Source organism: Bos indicus, unplaced genomic scaffold (assembly GCF_029378745.1).
Source record: "Bos indicus isolate NIAB-ARS_2022 breed Sahiwal x Tharparkar unplaced genomic scaffold, NIAB-ARS_B.indTharparkar_mat_pri_1.0 scaffold_64, whole genome shotgun sequence".
NCBI lineage: Eukaryota > Metazoa > Chordata > Mammalia > Artiodactyla > Bovidae > Bos > Bos indicus.
Window position 1 is genome coordinate 515,578 of NW_027223727.1, and position 18,135 is coordinate 533,712.

Below are 18,135 nucleotides of genomic sequence, written 5' to 3' on the forward strand. Positions count from 1 at the left end.
ACAGTGTGTGCTTATCTAGATTTATTTGGCCATGAAACCTTCTTGCAAAACTAATATTCCATGGAACACAGATTGAGAAACGCTGTTCTAGGTACACCCAACCAATTCAAACTGTGTCACGCATAGCTCTGGGCTCAACTCTGAGAATTTAACAAGGGCAATGGTGTTGCATCAAGCTGACAAAAGGCATCACAACTTACCTTTCCTGCACCCACAGGTCCAACCACAGCTAACAGTTCACCAGGTCTGGCAGTAAAGAAAAGGTCTTGTAGGGTTGGGGTTCCTGATTTCTGCAAATTAAAGTTTATAAAAATGTGCCCATTTCAATAAAGTAACATACATTACTTCAGAAGGTAGAGAAAATTATGTAATAGTCATTGATATGCTAATGTAATCCACATTTTTGTCCTTCCTATTTTAAGACAGTAAGTCCTGGAGGCCTTTTCATCCAATCATACATAACTCTTTGGGGGTTAACAAGGCTCATTCTTTTACCAGATTTCCATAAGGACATAGCTCTAGACACCCACAGAATTTTAGTAGTAGAAATGACAAGGCACCTGCCTGAAACGCAAACTGAATAATGCACATAAGCTTATTAATATAATGCACTTAATAGAATATCCAGCTTGGGAGGCTTTTAATCATTTATAAGTTTTCATTATGACCCTTGGTTTTAATTGTCTCATTAATCTTCACAGTTCAATTCAGTTCAGTCACTCAGTCATGTCCAACTCTTTGCAACCCCATGTACTGAAGCATGCCAGGCTTCCCTGTCCATCACCAACTCCCAGAGCTCACTCAAACTCATGTCCATGGAGTCGGTGATGCCATCCAACCATTTCATCCTTTGTCATCCCCTACTCTTTCTGCCTTCAATTGTTCCCGGCATCAGGGACTTTTCCAATGAGTCAGTTCTTCACATCAGGTGGCCAAAATGTTGGAGCTTCAGCATCAGTCCTTCCAATGAATGTTCAGGACTGATTTCCTTTAAGATTGACAGGTTTGATCTCTTTGTTGTCCAAGGAACTCTCAAGAGTCTTCTCCAGCACCCCAGTACAAAAGCATCAATCAACCCCCACAAGGTGCAGCATAAGTTCCTGGCATGCCTGGCCTTTAATTAAATAATTGAAATCTCCACTAATCTCTCCACTTTCATTTCATAAAGAATGAACCTCAGTAGTGCTCAGCAAGCAAAGCGGTACACTTTATATAATAGTCACTCCTGGCAAATTAAGTGCTATTAATAATGGTCCAAGCTCTAATTTTTAACAAGAGCTCTAATTTAATACCACCACCACCACCAACAACAAAAAAGGGGGAATAAGTTAATTATGACATGATGAATCAAAGCGATAAAGCCTCAACTTTATATGTATTTACATACATTATCTGTCTTGGCTGAACGAAGGATAAGAAAGTACTTCTACTGAAGAAAAACAGGCAGCTTATTTACTGTCTGAGCCACCTGGGAAGCCCAAAGGAACCAAATAACAACAAAAACCATAGAGATACATGCACTAGTACCCCCACCCAATGCAATAGAGGACAAAGTATTCATTGTGCCAATAACAAGTCACATTCTTGAGAGACTTACAGGTTCATTGTGTCTTTACATATCATAAGTGTTAAGAAAATTGTCAATAGCTGCCAATGCTTAAAAAAAGAAAAACGAATGCTGACACTTGACTCTAAAGTGCCACAAAAACTAAAAACACAATTCTGAATTTAAGTCTGGATATTCCTCAAAATGAAAAAGTTCTCCAGAAAGAAATGAACTAATTATAAAGCATTCAAATGCTAAAAAATGACAATTATTTTGCATGGTCAAAAACACTAGCCCCAAATTTTAAAGAAACTATAAATCTACCAATAAGAAGTTAGATGTTAAAACATAAGAAATATTTTTTAACCTTCTCCACTTCTTTATTCTTTTCTGCCACTTGCGGTTCTTATTTTATTACTTATCACTCAGTTATGACTAAAAAACAATGAGTCACATACCAACATTAGCTCCCTGTCACCACCCCTCACTGTTTCCCAGGGTCAAACACTGAGTTCCCTCCCTGTTCAGGCTTCAGGATCGGGCACTACTCTGCCGAGACCAGTAGAGGGCAGCACTCAGCACCACAGAGGTGCTGGGTCCAGTAAACTCCTGGTTATCCAGACTCAGGGGATGCTGACTCAACAAGGATCATCAGCTGAGACCCTACTCTGTACCAGACATAGTTGAAAACCCCTGCCCCATGAAGAAATGGGGGCTCCCCCAGGACCATTTATTTTACAGCTTCAAGATTGAGACCAAGTCCCATCATTTCATGAATGAGACCTGGGTCCCTGAGACCTGCCCCCACCTGCCCACCTGGCTGTCTAGTGAAGCAGGTTACAGAGTTCATGTCTCTCTCCTGCCTCCCAACCCAGCAGGGGCTTCATTCAGATTCAGCTTCTCTTTTTATTTTATTTATTTATTTTGGGGTTACACTTCTTTTTTTCCTTTTTTTTTTTTTTTTAATTTTTAAACTTTACAATATTGTATTGGTTCTGCCATATATCGAAATGAATCCACCACAGGATTTGGGAGAATGGCATTGAAATATGTATAATATCATATATGAAACGAGTTGCCAGTCCAGGTTCGATGCACGATACTGGATGCTTGGGGCTGGTGCACTGGGACGACCCAGAGGGATGGTATGGGGAGGGAGGAGGGAGGAGGGTTCAGGATGGGGAACACATGTGTGCCTGTGGCGGATTCATTTTGATATATGTCAGCTTCTCTTTTTAAAACCCCAGTGTCTGTGTCCCCCATCCAAGGGATCTCTCACCCATGATCTAACCTGACAGCCATAATTACTAATGACCCCAGCAAGGGGCACAGTCCTTCTATAGGCAAGGCCAGGACAACATAACAGGCTGTTCTGTTTTACAATGCAAGTTGCACAAAAGTCTGAGAATATGTTATTAAGTTCTTGAAAGAAAAACAAAATAGCTCATTTTAAAATGCTGCATAATTTGGTACAAAAGAAATTTGGTAATGGGTCATTAAAAAATATGTGTTAGCAATCACATGGAGTGGTATTTATAATGGAATTTTAGTGCTTTCCATAAATGCTTCAAGAGTACTGTGACGAGAAATACGAAGCAGGAGGTAAATCTACTGGAATAAGGTATGAGAAACTCTCAGGATAGGTCAGTCAGGCACCTTCTGTGAGTTGCCATGTTCAACTGGTACAGGGATGTGGTTTTGTATATTCGGGAACATATTATCCTACTGTGCTATTGATGGAGATGGCAGGCACTTAATCAGAAGTTGGTGAACACCATGCAGGTGGCAAAACAGAGTCACAGGCATGAAAGACAGGAGGAGTCTACAGAGTCTAGACACTTGCCCTATGGTCCCCACTCTGACAGCAGCCAGGCTTCTGAGTTCTGCTCTGGAGAGTGGACCCTCTGGTAGTGACATCTTCCTGAGTCCTCCCGGCTCTCGGGCGGGAACAGTTTCCTGCCTTTGCTAATTTCTGGGTTGTCTCACCCACCACCATTTTGCTGTTTCTGCTTTTCCCCACTCTTATCATCTATGTAACTAATTCCCTGAATGGAACTCCCTCTCCCATGGTGGGGTTCTTTTCTCCTGACTAATCCATACTGATATGGGAGGATGTGCACAGAGGACCAGGGAACCATGGAGGCAGGAACATTTCAATCATTGATAAAGGAGGCAACATTGCATGTGCAATTTTGAAAGTGGACCCTTGTTTTTTTCTGTTTGCCAGAAAGTCATAAATAAACTAAATGTTGGAAACTCACCAGTTCTCCCTGTCAGTTTCCACACTGCAGCCCTTCAACTAGGAATCAATGGTGCTCACTACGCCCACCTGCTGTTTCCTTCCTGCCCCTGGCTGCTACCAAAGTAGCCAGAACCATCCAGAAGCTTAGGATGGGGGAGCCCCCACTCTACCCCACAGCAAAGATCCAGATCATGGCCTCACTGCCTGTACAAGAAAGTGATCTGATAATCAAGGCAAAAAATGTACACTGATTCCCCAAAGCCTCTTTAACAAATCTCTGTGTATTCATTAAACCATTCTGCACTGCACCATTTTGTCCATCCAATCCTGTACATTCTAACATCATAAACACATGTACTTTAAATTCAAGATGTGCTAATACTTTGAAAACTCTCTTGAAAATGAAATAAAGAGCAACATATCAAATGTCTTAGGCTGATTTTACACTTAATCTCCATTAGCTGCAAACCTTATTCCTGATTTTGAGAATTTTTATAACATACTCTCAATATATGAGCAAATTACATTTTACACCATGTGGAAAACCTCATCATTCTCCCATAAACCTATATCTTCAGTTGTCAATTAGTAGTCATGATCTTGGGGTGGAGGACTTGTTACCTTATCCCAAGAAGCAGTGAAATCATTCACGTCCACTATTGTTTCACCATCTGATGGCAGCTGAGGGTTGAGCTGTGGTATCTCATCAAGTAATAGGAAGTTCTACAGAAAAAGGAGAAACACATATTGTTAAAATGCAAGAACAAAGCACAAATAAAAATAATTGCTTTCTTGGAATTTATAATAAAAGATTTTATACAGCCTACATATAAGTTTGTCAGCTGTACTTAAACTAGTTTTGTTTCATATCAGAACATACTAAATAATATATGTTATATAGAGTAATATATATCATATGGTATACATAATCATATAATGTAGTATATACAGTATGCATAGTGTTTTATATACATATGTATGTGTATATATAAACATTTATATATAAAGCACATATAAGAATATTTTATATACAAACACTATTGTTTAACTGCTCAGTCAAGTATGACTCTTTTGAGACCTGCATGGGATTTTCTGGGCAAGAATACTGGAATGGGTTGACATTTCCTTCTCCAGGGGATCTTCCCAGCCTAGGGATCAAACCTGCATCTCTTGCATTCGCAGGAGGATTCTTTACTACTGTGCCACCTGGGAAGTCATATAAACATAAGGTTATTTACCACTAGTACCGCCTGAGAAGCCCCATATATATATACATACAGATATATATACAGATATATATATATATATATATATATATATATATATATATATATATAAAATAAACAGTTCCTGGCCGTGAGCAAAGTAGTGACTTTCTCAACAAGTATACTGGTTCCCCCTTTAAGAGAAAATATGACTTCAAACTTCAACACATTTAGAACCTGGACATTTTTATTGTTTACCTTTTGAGTTACTAATAACAAACAGGAGAATTGGTAGGAAACGATTCCACAAATACCCACTGAATTCCACCAGGTGCCAAGCACCATGTGACACTGCTAGGAACACAGCGAGGAAGGCCATGCCCAGGCCTTCAGGCATCAAGGGGCACAGGACAGGCTGGGACAGCAAGACCAATGGCAGAGATGCCAAACGAAAACCCTGGCAATGCCTGTTTTGCATCATGACTTTTCCCTGGACGCTTAAACACACTCTGCCTTTCTCCTAATGTGTTTTAAGTCAGTATCACTGTTTTCCATTAATTATCACTTAAGTCATTATTCTGAAAATGAAGTGCTCTTAAATTTCCCTTAAAAATATTTTACAAGCATCTTTCCACAATCACTGTCTCTTCTTCTTAGACACTGCCCTCTCTCCTACAACAGGAGTGACTGTAGCTCCCACTTCTTGCCATGTTCACATTGCTTAGCAGTTATTCAGTGGAAAGAAAGAAAGTGAAGTTGCTCAGTTGTGTCTGACCCTTTGCGACCCCATGGACTGTAGCCTACCAGGCTCCTCTGTCCATGGGATTTTCCAGGCAATAGTCCTGGAGTGGATTGCCATTTCCTTCTCCAGGGGATCTTCCTAACCCAGGGATCAAACCCGGGTCTCCCGCATTGTAGACAGACGCTTTACCATCTGAGCCACCAGGGAAGACATATTCAGTGGAATGCAGCTGATTAAAACCAACTCCTGAGAAACACTACAAAGCTAGCATAATCTTATGCAGGAAAACTCCCTCCTGTCCTGCAAATGCTAGATATAATCCAACAAGAAAAGCTACTATGGCAGAGAAATTGAGTAAACAACTGAGACAACCCCAGTGCCATCGCTTCTTCCAAGAACCATGAAAATGTGGCAGAGACTGCTGGCTGTCCTCAAAATCTGCTCTCATTCTTCCCAAACCCCAGATTTTAGCTGCAAGTAGCAGCCTGGAAGGAGGCCCTCGCTCTCTAGGCTCCCAAGCAGATAGGAGCAGCCATCTGACTAAATCCAGGTCAGTGGAGAGTGACAATGTCCAGAACCTTCCTCTGCCCCATGGCCTGGGTTTTGGAGGCTGCCACCTTGGTCAAGGCCATACACAATGGAGTAACAAGAAGGAGTCTGGGACTTCCCTAGTGATGCAGTAGATAAGAATCTGCCTGTCAATGCAGGGGACACGAACTTGATCCCTGGTCCAAGAGACTCTACATGCCACAGAGCAACTAAGCCCATGTGCCACAACTACTGAGTCTGAGCTCTAGAGCCCAAGTGCCACAACTACCGAAGCCTGGGCACCTGGAGCCCATGCTCCACAAGAGAAGTCACCGCAATGAGAAGCTTGCTTGCCACAGCTGGAGAAAAATCTGTGCAGCAGTGAAGACCCAGCACAGATAAAATTAAATTTTTGTTTAAAAAAGAAAGAGTCTGAGTCCCTAACACCATGGAGGATGATTCCCACACACAAAAAAAGTCCGATGAAATCCTAAACTCTTACCTCAAAATATGACTTAAAAACAGGGTTGCTGCAGATGTAATCAGTTAAGGTGAGATCACACTGGAGTAGGGTAGGCCCCAAATCCAATATTAGTGTCCTTATAAGAAGAGAAAACCAGAGACATACACACACTGGCAGAAAATTCCCATGTGATGATGGAGACAGAAGCTGGAGTGATGGCAGTTACAAGCCAAGGAAGATCAAGGTTTTCCTGCAACAACTTAAGCTAACAGAGGCAAGGAAGGATTCCCTCTTGCAGGATTCAGAGGGATAGTGACCCTGCTGACTCCTTGACTTCAGACTTCTAGGCTCCAGGACTGAGAAACAATCAATTTCTGGGGTTTTAAGCATCTGTTTGTGGTACCTGGTTACAGCAGCCCTATACAGAGCCTTATAAGGACACTTGCATGAGAGAAAAATGAACTATCTGTGTAAGCAGCTTTAACATGGGTAATTCTAGGACTCACAGGCAAACTGAGTCCAAATCAACATAGGGAGAAACTGAAATAAGTATCTGAGGATGTGGGAGAAGGAAAACAACACATAATCAGTAACCTATTACCCTAAAAATCATAAACACACTTCAAGTCCTTGACACCCAGAATATCATGCTCCCAAATCATAAATGTTTTTGCGATCTTCTACTGCAAAAGAACAACTGGTTAAAAACTGAACATGAAAACCTGCTTCTGTGCAGGAAAAGAAAGACATCGTGATCCCTGCATCTCTCTCAAAAACCAGCTGGTGGGAGACACCGTCCACTTGTTCCCTCCTCCTCTCATGCAGGCTCACTGAGAGCCTAATGCTGGGAATGGCTCCTCCTCCCCGCTCCGAGCCCGAGTCCATCAGGAGACAGGGTGGATGGATGGCGGTCTGAGGACTCCTCTGCAGACTCTCAACCACCACAGCCTGAGTTCTCTCTCCACACCACCTCTTCTGTAGTCAGCCAGGTACGAGCTCTCACCTGTTCTGACATAGCTCATCCCTCTCCCAATGCTTTTCTCTCAAAACAACATAATTTCAGAATTCTACCCACTATTAAGCACTGAAAATATTAATACAACTTTTCTTTTGCTGGTTCCTTCCCCAGCCCTCCCCAACACCACCAAACCGATTCCAACATCACTTCTTCGTGATCTCTTTACAGTACCTCTGAGTGTCCACCACGCTTAACACACCCAGAGACCCATCAGTACCTAAGTCCACACTCCCCAGGTGGCCTCTGCCTGGATACCCTGAGTACTAACCCCACCCATCCTTCCGAGTCCATCTCAAATGCTAACTCTCCATGGAACCATTCAGGACAATCCAGGCTCACACTGTCCTCCCTACCTCTGAATCCACAGAGAGGTAGTAAGTCACACAGAGGGGAGACACTTCATCATTCATGCACCTACAGTCACAACTCCAACTGAGACCAAGCTTTGCACAGAGTCAACCATCATAGGTAAGGGAAGGAACAAACACTGACTACATGACTACTATAGCCTTACACAGTCTGAGCTAACACAGCAACAAGCAAAAGGTTACACATGTATGTTATACATTTTGTCTAGACAGAAATTCCAATTTTAGCTTAAATGTGTTACCAAGATAAAAAAACATTAACAATGTTAAGTATGTGCACAGTAGAACAGAAATTTTCCACTTTCAAAAAAAGAAGATGAAAGTAAAGAACAAGCACTAAGTAAGGAATTAAATCTATTGAGTGCTTGTTCACAAATAATAGGTTTGAGTAGGGAAAGAGTCATAGTCTTCCAGGGGTTAAATGACACTCCATTCAGTACATGACCAACTCATGAAGGTGCAGAAGTGCTGGCTGGATTCTTCTCCAGGACTCAGGCTAATGAAAAAGCTGAAATTAAATTTATCTTAGAAATGCAAATCAAAACCAATATGAGGTACCATTTCACACCAGTCAGAATGGCTGCGATCCAAAAGTCTACAAATAATAAATGCTGGAGAGGGTGTGGAGAAAAGGGAACCCTCTTACACTGTTGGTGGGAATGCAAACTAGTACAGCCACTATGGAGAACAGTGTGGAGATTCCTTAAAAAACTGGAAATAGAACTGCCTTATGATCCAGCAACCCCACTGCTGGGCATACACACTGAGGAAACCAGAAGGGAAAGAGACACGTGTACCCCAATGTTCATCGCAGCACTGTTTATAATAGCCAGGACATGGAAGCAACCTAGATGTCCATCAGCAGATGAATGGATAAGAAAGCTGTGGTACATATACACAATGGAGTATTACTCAGCCATTAAAAAGAATACATTTGAATCAGTTCTAATGAGGTGGATGAAACTGGAGCCTATTATACAGAGTGAAGTAAGCCAGAAGGAAAAAAATAAATACAGTATACTAACGCATATATATGGAATTTAGAAAGAGGGTAACAATAACCCGGTGTACGAGACAGCAAAAGAGACACTGATGTATAGAACAGTCTTATGGACTCTGTGGGAGAGGGAGAGGGTGGGAAGATTTGGCAGAATGGCAATGAAACATGTAAAATATCATGTAGGAAACGAGTTGCCAGTCCAGGTTCGATGCACGATGCTGGATGCTTGGGGCTGGTGCACTAGGACGGCCCAGAGGGATGGTATGGGGAGGGAAGAGGGAGGAGGGTTCGGGATGGGGAACACATGTATACCTGTGGCAGATTCATTTTGATATTTGGCAAAACTAATACAATTATGTAAAGTTTAAAAATAAAATAAAATAAAAAAATTTCTCTTAGACCCAGAACAGGTTCTGCAGGAAAGTATCAACATCAGAATTGTAGCCAAAAAGATTGAGTTCCCAGTGGCTGGAAATGGAAAACCTGTTTTATGAACAATATAACCTCAGAGACTCATTTTATAGCATGTAAAATCACTGGACTTTCAGTGCTTCAGAGGCAAGATATTTACAATCCTAGTAGAGTCATTCAATGCCAAGACCTTCAGACCTCTTTTCTTATTGAGAAAAAAAAAATAGAGGGATTTCTTGGACCATAAAATCATAATAAATCCTCATATTCTCTATATGAAAAAAGGAAATTTAAAAACATGTATAAACAAGAAGACACAAAACTATGAAGACCACGTGTAGGTCTGCCTGTGGGTATGGACCACCACACCCTGTCCAAGGTGGGCAGGGGTGGTGGGTTTCCTTTCTAGGACTCCCAGGTATGACCTGAGAAGAAATCCTAGGAGATGACCATCCAGTCTACTGAGTCCCAGGCTGCAGGGGAGAGTAGGGCTGCAGAGCTCAACCCCACACTGTATTCTAAACTCCTCATGTCCACCACACCTCCAGCCCATCTGTGATAAAAACTCACCCAACTCTAACCACCTATCAGTACACTCAGCTGCCCTTTTCTTCCACTCTTGCTGCCCTTTAACCCATCTAAGTGAGAGGCAGGTTGAGGAAGAAAATGGACATCCAATCATTGTCTATTACCTGTTAGATAAAAGCATAAGAAGTATATAACAGGATAGGAACTAAATAACAGGATAAGAACTAAAGAGCTTCTCGATGAAAGTGAAAGAAGAGAGTGAAAAGTTGACTTAAAACTCAACATTCAGAAAACTAAGATCATGGCATCTGGTCCCATTACTTCATGGCAAATATTTGGGGAAACAATGGAAACAGTGACAGACTTTATTTTCTTGGGCTCCAAAAATCACTGCAGATGGTGACTGCAGCTATGAAATTAAAAGACACTTGCTCCTTGGAAGAAAAGCTATGACAAACCTAGACAACATATTAAAAAGCAGAGAAATTACATTGCCAACAAAGGTCCTTCTAGTCAAAGCTAAGGTTTTTCCAGTGGTCATGTATGGATATGCTAAATCACTTCAGTCGTGTCCGACTCTGTGCAACCCCATAGACGGCAGCCCACCAGGTTCCCCCGTCCCTGGGATTCTCCAGGCAAGAACACTGGAGTGGGTTGCCATTTCCTTCTCCAATGCATGAAAGTGAAAAGTGAAAGTGAGGTCACTCAGTCATGTCTGACCCTCAGCGACCCCATGGACTGCAGCCCTCCAGGCTCCTCCATTCATGGGATTTTCCACGCAAGAGGACTGAGAGTTGGGCTATAAAGAAAGCTGAGTGCCGAGGAATGGATGAATTTTGAACTTTGGTATTGGAGAAGACTCTTGAGAGTCCCTTGGACTGTAAGGAGATCCAACCAGTCAATCCTAAAGGAAATCAGTCATTGGAAGGACTGATGTTGAAGTTGAAACTCCAATACTTTGGGCACCTGATGTGAAGAACTGACTTATTTGAAAAGACCCTGATGCTGGAAAATATTGAAGGCAGGAGGAGAAGGGGACGACAGAGGATGAGGTGGTTGGATGGTATCACCAACTCAATGAACATGAGTTTGAGCAAGCTTCAGGAGTTGGTGATGGACAGGGAAGCCTGGTGTGCTGCCTTACACGGAGTTGCAAAGAGTCAAACACAACTGAGGAACTGAACTGAACTGAACAGGATAGGAAGCTGAATCGGGCCAAGGACAGTCAGTGAAGTGGGTCTTACAGCAAACATTTAGATATTTCTAAGCATCTCAGAATTCAAAACCAAGTTCATGCTTTCCTCCCCAATTTTGGTTCTCCTCTGGTATTCATTATTTGAGTGAATTCAGGTGATTTTATAGCCCCAAAAGGTGAAGCAGACTGAGATCCACATTTCCCACCCTCAATACCCAACTCAAGACGTGCCCCGACTATCTCTCAAATCTGGCCAAGTCTCTCTATTGCACCCTAAACCTAAACACATCATCTCGTCCCTGGACCACATATGGCATTAACCTCCTGACACCTCATCTCCCCACCTCTTCTCAAGGTCCTCACCCCACCTCCCTGCCCTATTCCCAGGTTGCAGCCAGGCTGAGCTCTAAGATGATAAAAACTTTGATGTCACCTGTAGAGCCCTGTACAGAACCCTGCTCAGGCCTCCAGCTCTCTACTCTGCAGCCTCAGACATTCTTGTTTTCTCAAATGCACCGATCCCCATCTTGTGCACTAGAAACCTCTGTCACATCACATCCCCAAGTAAGTGAGAAGCATCAGCCTCCCACCTCCCCCAGCCCACACACAGAATTCTTCAGGTAACTTCTTCAGCCTTACCAGGAGGCACCACCTCCAAAACTACACCAGTGACTTTGCCAAAGCACCTCATGGCACCTCAGAATTTTCCTTCCAAGGACTAATGACACACAAACGCATGTCCACAGTGACTTTCACTATTTGATTCTTTATTAATCCACTACTTGATGAGACATAAATTCCAAGAAGGAAGGAATTCTCTCCTGCCATTGTACACACACATCTAGCTTGTGCCAAGCTTCAGGTAGACACTCAGTTACTTTGTGGAGTAAGTGATTGGATGAATAAATTCAAATTTGAACCCAAAAGACTAGCAGAAAACAAGAAAGGTTTTTCTTCTCAACTGATTTTAGTCTTAACAAGATCCTATCAAACCTATTGTTTTTTACATTTGTTAAAGTACATTTTGGTTTTGTTTGCTTTTTTCTACAACTAAGGCAATATTTCCAAAATGTAGCCTATTTTCAGGTACTGAACTGAAAAGTGATTTTGTCTAGAGACCAAAATATCAATATCTTTAGTAAATCTCTCTAGACAAAATCACTTTTCAGTTCAGTTCAGTTCAGTCATTCAGTTGTGTCTGACTTTGTGACCCCATGAACCGCAGCACTCCAGGCCTCCCTGTCCATCACCAACTCCTGGAATTTACAGAAACTCATGTCCACTGAGTCAGTGATGCCATCTAACCATCTCATTCTCTGTTGAGCCATTCTCCTCCTGCCTTCAATCTTTCCCAATATCAGGGTCTTTTCAATTGAGTTGGCTCTTCACATCAGGTGGCCAAACTATTTGAGTTTCAGCTTTAACATCAGTCCTTCCAATAAACACCCAGGACTTATCTCCTTTAGGATGGACTGGTTGGATCTCTTTACAGTCCAAGGGACTCTCAAGAGTCTTCTCCAACACCACAGTTCAAAAGCATTAATTCTTTGGTGTTCAGCTTTCTTTATAGTCCAACTCTCACATCCATACATAACCACTGGAAAAAACATAGCCTTGACTAGATGGACCTTTGTTGAAAAGTAGTGTCTCTGCTTTTGAATATGCTGTCTAGGTTGGTCATAACTTTCCTTCCAAGGAGTAAGAGTCTTTCAATTTCATGGCTGCAATCATCATCTGCAGTGATTTTGGAGCCCCTAAAAACAAAGTCAGGCTGTTGTTCCATGTCCAGTTCTAACTATTACTTCCTGACTTGCATTCAGGTTTCTCAAGAGGCAAGTCAGCTGGTCTGGTATTCCTATATCTTTCAGAATTTTCCACAATATATTGTGATCCACACAGTCAAAGGCTTTGGCATAGTCAATAAACCAGAAATAGATGTTTTTCTGGAACTCTCTTGCTTTTTCGATGATCCAGCAGATCTTGGCAGTTTGATTTCTGGTTCCTCTGCCTTTTCTAAAACCATCTTGAACATGTGGAAGTTCATGGTTCACGTATTGCTGAAGCCTGGCTTGGAGAATTTTGAGCATTACTTTACTAGCATGTGAGATGAGTTCAATTGTGTGGTAGTTTGAGCATTCTTTGGCATTGCCTTTCTTTGGGATTGGAATGAAAACTGACCTTCTCTAGTCCTGTGGTCACTGCTGAGTTTTCCAAATTTGCTCACATACTGAGTGTAGCACTTTCACAGTATCATCTTTTAGTATCTGAAATAGTTCAACTGGAATTCCATCACCTCCACTAGCTTTGTTCGTAGTGATACTTCCTAAGGCCCACTTGGCTTCACATTCCAGGATGTCTGGGTCTAGGAGAGTGATCAAATCATCATGATTATCTATCTGGGTTGTGAAGATCTTTTTTGTACAGTTCTTCCATGTATTCTTCCACCTCTTCTTAATATCTTCTGCTTCTGTTGGTCCATACCATTTCTGTCCTTCATTGAGCCCATCTTTGCATGAAATATTTCCTTGGTATATCTAATTTTCTTGAAGATATCTCTCGTCTTTCCTATTTATTGTTTTCCTCTATTTCTTTGCATTGATCACTGAGGAAGTCTTTCTTATCTCTCCTTGCTATTCTTTGAAACTCTGCATTCAAATGGGTATATCTTTCCTTTTCTCCTTTGCTTTTTGCTTCTCTTCTTTTCACAGCTATTTGTAAGGTCTCCTCAGACAGCCATTTTGCTTTTTTGCAATTCTTTATCTTGGGGATGGTCTTGATCCCTGTCTCCTGTACAATGTCATGAATCTCTGTCCATAGATCTGACAGAATGTGGTCCACTGGAGAAGGAAATGGCAAACCACTTCAGTATTCTTGCCTTGAGAACCCCATGAACAGTATGAAAAAGCAAAACGATAGGACAGAGAAAGATGAACTCTCCAGTCAGTAGGTGCCCAGTATGCTACTGGAGATCAGTGGAGAAATAACTCCAGAAAGAATGAAGGGAAGGAGCCAAAGCAAAAACAACACCCAGTTGTGGATGTGAATGGTGATATAAGCAAGATCTGATGCTGTAAAGAGCAATATTGCATAGGAACCTGAAAAGTTAGGTCCATGAATCAAGGCAAATTGGAAGTGGTCAAACAGGAGATGGTAGGAGTGAACGTTGACATTCTAGGAATCAATGAACTAAGATGGACTGGAATGGGTATATTTAACTCAGGTGACCATCATATCTACTACTGTGGGCAGGAATCCCTTAAAAGAAATGGAGTAGCCATCATAGTCAACAAAAGAATCCAAAATGCAGTACTTGGATATAATCTCAAAAACAACAGAATGATCTCTGTTCATTTCCAAGGCAAACCATTCAATATCACAGTAATCCAAGTCTATGCCGTGACCAGTAATGCTGAAGAAGTTGAAATTGAATGGTTCTACGAAGACCTACTAGACCTTCTAGAACTCATACCCCAAAAGAGACATCCTTTTCATTACAGGGGACTGGAATGCAAAAGTAGGAAGTCAAGAAATACTTGGAGTAACAGGCAAATTTGGGCTTGGAGTACAGAATGAAGAATGGCAAAGGCTAATAGTTTTCCCAAGAGAATGCACTGGTCATAGCAAACACCCTCTTCCAACAACACAAGAGAAGACTCTACACATGGACATCACCAGATGGTCAACACCAAAATCAGATTGACTATATTGTTTGCAGCCAAAGATGGAGAAGCTCTATACAGTCAGCAAAAACAAGACCGGGAGCTGATTGTGGCTCAGATCATGAACTCCTTATTGCCAAATACAGGCTTAAATTGAAGAAAGTGGGGAAAACCACTAGACCATTCAAATCACTTTTGATTCTGCCCAAATCAAAAGTGCTTCCTTCATCAGAACACAAAGCAGCTTGACAAAGAAAATTTGTCAGCCCCAGAAAAGTCAAAGTTTTCCCCATGTCATCATTTTAATATTACTGCACATATCTACATGGGAAGAAATTTCAAGCCTCATACACATTTTAACTGAATTTTGGTGGGGAAAAAATTAAAAATCCTAGTGGATCAGAAACTCCCAAGTATGATCATGTAGGTTTAAAGACCCTGATACTGGGTAAGCTCAATGCAGGAGGAGAAGGGGACGACAGAGGATGAGATGGTTGGATGGCATCACCAACTCAATGGACATGAGTTTGAATAGGCTTTGGGAGTTGGTAATGGACAGGGAGGCCTGGCGTGCTGTGGTCCATGGGGTTGCAAAGAGTCCGACATGACTGAGCAACTGAATTGAACTGAACTGAACTACGTAATTCTGATGAACTAGACAACTAACTATTTTAAAGGGTTGTAGAAACTATATGGGCTGAAAAAGCATCTAATATCTAAATGAAGGTCTTACACCAATTACTTCAACCCACCAGGAAGCAAGGGCTTCCTTGGTGGCTCAGAGGGTAAAATATCTGCCTCCAATGCAGGAGACCTGGTTCGATCCCTGGGTTGAGAAGATCCCCTGGAGAAGGAAATGACAACACACTCCAGTACTCTTGCCTGGAAAATCCCATGAATGGAGAAGCCTGGTAGGCTACAGTCCATGGGGTCACAAAGAGTCGGACATGACTGAGTGACTTCACTTCACTTCACCAGGAAGCAGTTTCCCACGGTAACACCTACTCTTCTCACCACTCTTATTCTCAGCCATTGGTCCCATCTTTACTGAAAACAGCTACTGCTGACAGATCTCTAAATTCCTAGACCAACTTCCTGCCAGACATCTTGTATACGCAAGGGAAATTTTAGGTTTTCTGCTCAGATCACAAGTGCTTCCTTCATCAGAACATGAAGCAGCCTGACAAAGAAAATTTGTCAGCCCCAGAATATTCAATGTTCTCCCAGGTCATAATTCTAATATTACTGCACACATCTACATGAGAAGAAATTTCAAGCCTCAGACAGTTCAATTGCATTTTGGTGGGAAAGGAATAAAAAACCCTACCCAAATATTTAAGCACAATTCCCTAAAAACCTTCTGCAGGACCCTTTTCATGTAACAGTTCTTGGTGTATCACATAATCTACCAAATAATCAGAGTTATTACTTTTTCCACTATAACCATATTAATGGTTAGGCATTTGCAAGAGCCCAGACATGATGAAGCTGGAAGTTAAATATTTTCTGAGCATCTGCTATTTGAGAGGACTACAAAGATGAACAAGGCACTGTATCTACCCTTTAGGTAAGTCTGGAGCTCAGGGAGGGAAAGAAATCCATTTACACCTGGCTTAGTGAGGACAAAGTCACATCTAAGAGCTCAAAGAAGGAGACAGGGATTCAAGAGGGTGTGATGGTTACTTTTATATTAATTTAGGTAAACCACAGTCCCCAGACGCTTCTTCAAACACGTATTACAGTGAAAGTATTTTTCAGATGAGATGGACACTTATATAAGTAGACTCTCAGTAAAGCACAGAGCAGATTATCCTCAATAATGCAGGTGGGCCTCATCCAGTTAGTTAAAGGCCTTAAGAAAAATTAGACTAATATCAACAATAATAAAACCACACCCACACAACACACACATGAAGCTTTCATTTTGGACAAATTACTGTGTCACTCATTACATCACTACAGTCCAAGGATATTCCTGAATGTCTTATTTCAAGCCGTGAAAGCTATGAAAAAGAAATTTTGTAAAATGCATGGACCATCCCTTATCAGTGTTGCTAGAAGTTCCATAAGAAAGAATGATAAACTCAGGGAATCAGAAATGACCCAGTATGGCTGATCTGTTTTATGGGGAATAGTTTCTTTATAGTATAGAAACCTCATCACACACACACAAATCTCATTTGAGTCAGCACAGGAGATGCGGTCTGCCTCCTTCCTTCTCTTGCTTTGGGTCACTTTAATTGCCCTGCAGGCATCACTGCACATAGAGCCTGTGCCACTGCTATTGATATTACTGCCCCTAAATGAGCAGGGATCCTACGTTCTTTGTAATGCATTCTACCTAGGAGGAGACAGGAGTATGTAAGACAGTTTGGAATGACTGACAGATTTGACACTGAGAGAGGTAAATCTCACCTAACTGGAACACAGTGACACCACAGAAAAGGAGGCAATTTACAAAGAATCCACCTGCAATGGAAAAAAGTTATCTGTCACCAAACCTCGATTCTTCGGATGCTGACAATGGCCTCTGACACCTTCTCGACAGCCATGGGGAAGTAGAGGGTGCTCGAAAACCGCAGAGCCTCGAACAGTGTCACCACCACAAACACTTGGCTGGCTGTAATCAGGTTGTCAAGGAGATCATTGGTGATGAAGGTGACAAAAATCATGATTTTGCTGACAGCGAAAAATGATGCCAAATTCATTCCTCTAAGGTAGGAACTTTTCAGAATCTTGGAAATTTCCTTCCTAGAAAGGACAGTAGGAAATAGCATTTTTAAGAACCATTGACATCCAACACATGAATTCAAGTGCCCTGTGTGAGTGTCCCCTTTTTAGGGAGTGGACACAGATTAAGGTAAACCATCAATCATGTCATGGAGACACTCAGAGTTCATACCTGGGACTCTGCTCCAAACCAAGGACTACACACTTCATCACCACTTCACTTTTCCAACTAAATGAAGTCTTAATGTCTTGTCACACTTTTAAAAAATTGGGCTCAATATGACAGGATTTGAACATACATTCAACAAGCATTCACAACCACATATCCTGTGTTGGGCTCCTCATTGACGACAGAAAAAAATGCCCACCCCCACCAGGACCTCATAAACTTGGAGAGGAAAAGAATAATAAACCTCAGGACTTCCCTGATGGTCCCATGGATAAGAATTGGCCTCCCAGTGCAGCAGACAGGGGCTCAGTCTCTGGTCTGGAAGATTCCA

The 18,135-nt window shown here is 41.8% G+C and overlaps 1 protein-coding gene across 1 annotated transcript in view; it reads right to left on the bottom strand.

Annotated features, from left to right (window-relative positions):
• The window catches only part of LOC139182031 (ATP-binding cassette sub-family C member 4-like), a 404,344-nt gene extending 386,631 nt beyond the window's left edge, over positions 1 to 17,713 (bottom strand). Inside the window, exons 1-3 of the mRNA XM_070785515.1 lie at positions 17,407 to 17,713; positions 4,410 to 4,511; positions 201 to 290 (exon numbers count right to left, since the gene is read on the bottom strand). Coding sequence (XP_070641616.1) covers positions 201 to 290; positions 4,410 to 4,511; positions 17,407 to 17,682 — 468 coding nt within the window. The 5' untranslated portion in view covers positions 17,683 to 17,713. The remainder of the gene's footprint in view (positions 1 to 200; positions 291 to 4,409; positions 4,512 to 17,406) is intronic.
• Between the last annotated feature and the right edge of the window lie 422 nt (positions 17,714 to 18,135).